We start from the raw sequence: 5,000 nt of genomic DNA on the forward strand, positions 1-5,000 counted from the left end.
CTCCTAATGCTACTGCACCATCTCCATAGTGTGTGTGTGTGTGTGTGTGTGCGTGTGTGTGCGCGTGTGCGTGCGTGTGTGTGTGTGTGTCACCTGTCTATGTTCTGCTTCTCATCATCTGGGCCAGCAGAATCCTAATGATGACAAAAGCAATCAATTGTTCGTCATTTAAAAGAAACTCACTTGTTAATGAGTGTGTGTGTGTGTGTGTGTGCGTGTGTGTGTGTGTGTGTGTGTGTTACTTGTTGTCTCTTCTTCTGTGGTAAAACTGGAGCAGGAGACAGCACAGGTGAAGGGTTGGAGTCTGACATCTCAGTGTCCAGCTGTGTGTCCAGCTGTGTGTCCAGCTGTGTGAGCTGCTGGCTCATGTAACGCTGGCTGAAGGTCAAAGGTCGCTGGTAGAAGACGGCTGCTGACGGAGCGCTATAGGACGAACAGAACTGAAGGTACTGCTGGACTAAAGAGAGAGACAGGTGAGAGACGGACAGGTGAGAGACAGACAGGTGAGAGAGAGACAGGTCACTGATGATGAAGTTAAACAGCCCATAGAATGACTAGAGCCTACACTCACCGTCACGTGACTAAAGGGAACCTCCCTTAGCTCCGTTAGCTCCTACCTCCGTTAGCTGTTAGCTCTGTTAGCTGTCAGCTCTGTTTGCTCTGTTAGCTCTGTTAGCTGTCAGCTCTGTTTGCTCTGATAGCTCTGTTAGCTCTTAGCTCTGTTAGCTCTTAGCTCTGTTAGCTGTTAGCTCTGTTAGCTGTTAGCTCTGTTAGCTCTGTAAGCTCTGTTAGCTGTTAGCCGTTAGCACCCCACTGCTTCACTCACTGTGCCGTTTCTTCTCGGGGAGGGGAGGGGGCGTCTTGCTGGGGGAGAGGGGGGAGGAAGTTACATCATCAGGACCAGTGACATCATCACAGTGAGTGGTGAAGTCATCACAGTGGGCGGAGTCAAAGCCAAAAGAAGACGGGGCCTGAGAGAAGGTCGATCCTGAGAGGAGACAGAGTTCATTAACAGACAGGCAGGTAGACAGGCAGGTAGACAGACAGTTAGAGACAGGCAGGTAAACAGACAGGTAGACAGACAGGTAGACAGGCAGGTAGGCAGACAGGTACACAGACAGGTAGACAGACAGGTAGACAGACAGGTAGAGAGACAGGCGTGTTCCTGGGGGTGAGGCAGAGGCAGAGAAGGGGCAGTGATCTCGGTGGGAAACTCCGGGGCACAAGGACGGGCAAGAAGGTGGCAGGACCCCTCCGGAGTCAGCTGGATCGCCGGAGCAGGAGCACTGGGAGCAGGTGTCGGCAGGACCCCAGACAGAACAGGTGTCGGTAGGACCCCCAATAGAACAGGACATGAAGTTGGCAGGACCCACAACGGAACAGGACAAGGAGTTGGCAGGACCCCCAACGGAACAGGACACGGAGTTGGCAGGACCCACAACGGAACAGGACAAGGAGTTGGCAGAACCCCCAACGGAACAGGACACGGAGTTGGCAGGACCCCCAACGGAACAGGATACAGAGTTGGCAGGACCCCCAACGGAACCGGACAAGGAGTTGGAAGGACCCCCAACGGAACAGGACACGGAGTTGGCAGGACCCCCAACGGAACAGGAAATGGAGTTGGCAGGACCGCCAACGGAACACGAAATGGAGTTGGCAGGACCCCCAACGGAACAGGAAAAGGAGTTGGCAGGACCCCCAACGGAACAGGACACAGAGTTGGCAGGACCCCCAACGGAACAGGACATGGAGTTGGCAGTACCCCCAACGGAACAGGAAAAGGAGTTGGCAGGACCCCCAACGGAACAGGACACAGAGTTGGCAGGACCGCCAACGGAACACGAAATGGAGTTGGCAGGACCCCCAACGGAACAGGACATAGAGTTGGCAGGACCCCCAACGGAACAGGAAAAGGAGTTGGCAGGACCCCCAACGGAACAGGACACAGAGTTGGCAGGACCGCCAACGGAACAGGACACGGAGTTGGCAGGAACCCCCAACAGAACAGGACAAGGAGTTAGCAGGACCCCCATCGGAACAGGACAAGGAGTTGGCAGGACCCACATCGGAACAGGACAAGGAGTTGGAAGGACCCCCAACGGAACAGGACACAGAGTTGGCAGGACCCCCATCGGAACAGGATATGGAGTTGGCAGGACCCCCAACTGAGCAGGACATGGGGTTGGCAGGAACCCCCAACGGAACAGGACATGGAGTTGGCAGTACCCCCAACGGAACAGGACACGGAGTTGGCAGGAACCCCCAACAGAACAGGACAAGGAGTTAGCAGGACCCCCATCGGAACAGGACAAGGAGTAGGCAGGACCCCCATCGGAACAGGACAAGGAGTTGGAAGGACCCCCAACGGAACAGGACACGGAGTTGGCAGGACCCCCATCGGAACAGGATATGGAGTTGGCAGGACCCCCAACTGAGCAGGACATGGGGTTGGCAGGAACTCCCAACGGAACAGGATATGGAGTTGGCAGGACCCCCAGCGGAACAGAATATGGAGTTGGCAGGACCCCCAATGGAACAGGACATGGAGTTGGCAGGACCCCCGACGGAACAGGACAAGGAAGCCTTCTGGAGGCTCCTTGGACCACCAGAGGCCAGGCGGGATCCCAGGGAGGGGTTTGAGGCTGGAGGCTGCCACTCAGAGCCACTCCGGCAAAAAGCTCCTAACCAGGGCTGGTGAAAACCTCCATGTGTGCCTCCTTAAGGGCCGTCTCTCTGACCCTCTGGATGAGGCTCTCCTCCAGTCATTAAAAACACACTCCAGAATGTATTTGAAGTCATTCAGTTCCTGTTCGAGAGAAAAAACTGCTAGGTCCATGTTGGTTCGCTCGTACTGTCAGGGTTAGGAGTTATCAGGACCCAAACGCAGAATGAGGTGAAGGGGTATAACGTATAACAAAAAGCAACAGCTTTATTTAACAAAAGCTGTTGAAAAACCTAAAAATCCATAAACCAGTAGCACGAGGGAACATCCAGACAAAAACAGACAGGAACAAACAATCAGACACAGAGAGACCATCAGACACAGAGAGACCATCAGACACAGAGAGACCATCAGACACAGAGAGACAATCAGACACAGAGAGACCATCAGACACAGAGAGACCATCGGACACAGAGAGACAATCAGACACAGAGAGACCATCAGACACAGAGAGACAATCAGACACAGAGAGACCATCAGACACAGAGAGACCATCAGACACAGAGGGACCATCAGACACAGAGAGACCATCAGACACAGAGAGACCATCAGACAAAGAGAGATCATCAGACACAGAGAGACCATCAGACACAGAGAGACAATCAGACACAGAGAGACAATCAGACACAGAGAGACCATCAGACACAGAGAGACCATCAGACACAGAGAGACAATCAGACACAGAGAGACCATCAGACACAGAGAGACAATCAGACACAGAGAGACCATCAGACAAAGAGAGACAATCAGACACAGAGAGACCATCAGACACAGAGAGACCATCAGACACAGAGAGATCATCAGACACAGAGAGACCATCAGACAAAGAGAGACAATCAGACACAGAGAGACCATCAGACAAAGAGAGATCATCAGACACAGAGAGACCATCAGACACAGAGAGACCATCAGACACAGAGAGACAATCAGACACAGAGAGAGACCATCAGACACAGAGAGACAATCAGACACAGAGAGACAATCAGACACAGAGAGACCATCAGACACATAGAGATAATCAGACACAGAGAGACCATCAGACAAAGAGAGACAATCAGACACAGAGAGACCATCAGACACAGAGAGATCATCAGACACAGAGAGACCATCAGACACAGAGAGACCATCAGACAAAGAGAGATCATCAGACACAGAGAGACCATCAGACACAGAGAGACCATCAGACACAGAGAGACAATCAGACACAGAGAGAGACCATCAGACACAGAGAGACAATCAGACACAGAGAGACAATCAGACACAGAGAGACCATCAGACACATAGAGATAATCAGACACAGAGAGACCATCAGACAAAGAGAGACAATCAGACACAGAGAGAGACCATCAGACACAGAGAGACAATCAGACACAGAGAGACAATCAGACACAGAGAGACCATCAGACACATATAGACAATCAGACACAGAGAGACCATCAGACACAGAGAGACCATCAGACACAGAGAGACAATCAGACACAGAGAGACAATCAGACACAGAGAGAGACCATCAGACACAGAGAGACAATCAGACACAGAGAGACAATCAGACACAGAGAGACCATCAGACAAAGAGAGACAATCAGACACAGAGAGACAATCAGACACAGACAGACAATCAGACACAGTCAGACAATCAGACACAGAGAGACAATCAGACACAGAGACCATCAGACACATAGAGACAATCAGACACAGACAGACAAACAGACACAGTCAGACAATCAGACACAGAGACCATCAGACACACAGAGACAATCAGACACAGTCAGACAATCAGACACAGAGAGACAATCAGACACAGAGACCATCAGACACAGACAGACAATCAGACACAGACAGACAATCAGACACAGAGAGACAATCAGACACAGAGACCATCAGACACATAGAGACAATCAGACACAGACAGACAATCAGACACATAGACAATCAGACACAGAGAGACAATCAGACACAGAGACCATCAGACACATAGAGACAATCAGACACAGACAGACAATCAGACACAGTCAGACAATCAGACACAGAGAGACAATCAGACACAGAGAGACCATCAGACACAGAGACCATCAGACACAGAGACAATCAGACACAGAGGCCATCAGACAGAAAGAGACCATCAGACACAGAGACCATCAGACACAAAGACAATCAGACACAGAGACCATCAGACACAGAGACCATCAGATAGAGAGAGACCATCAGACACAGAGAGACAATCAGACACAGAGACAATCAGACACAGAGAGACAATCAGACAAAGAGAGACCAT

The 5,000-nt window shown here is 51.2% G+C and overlaps 1 protein-coding gene across 1 annotated transcript in view; it reads right to left on the reverse strand.

Moving 5' to 3' along the window:
- Window positions 1-5,000, reverse strand: part of LOC307043306 (rap guanine nucleotide exchange factor 1-like) — a 23,798-nt gene that overhangs the window by 6,364 nt on the left and 12,434 nt on the right. The window contains exons 9-11 of the mRNA XM_079687674.1: window positions 827-988; window positions 243-457; window positions 94-134 (exon numbers count right to left, since the gene is read on the reverse strand). Of these exons, the coding sequence (XP_079543800.1) occupies window positions 94-134; window positions 243-457; window positions 827-988 (418 nt within the window). The remainder of the gene's footprint in view (window positions 1-93; window positions 135-242; window positions 458-826; window positions 989-5,000) is intronic.

Source organism: Notothenia rossii, assembly GCF_949606895.1.
Source record: "Notothenia rossii genome assembly, chromosome: 6".
Classification (NCBI taxonomy): domain Eukaryota; kingdom Metazoa; phylum Chordata; class Actinopteri; order Perciformes; family Nototheniidae; genus Notothenia; species Notothenia rossii.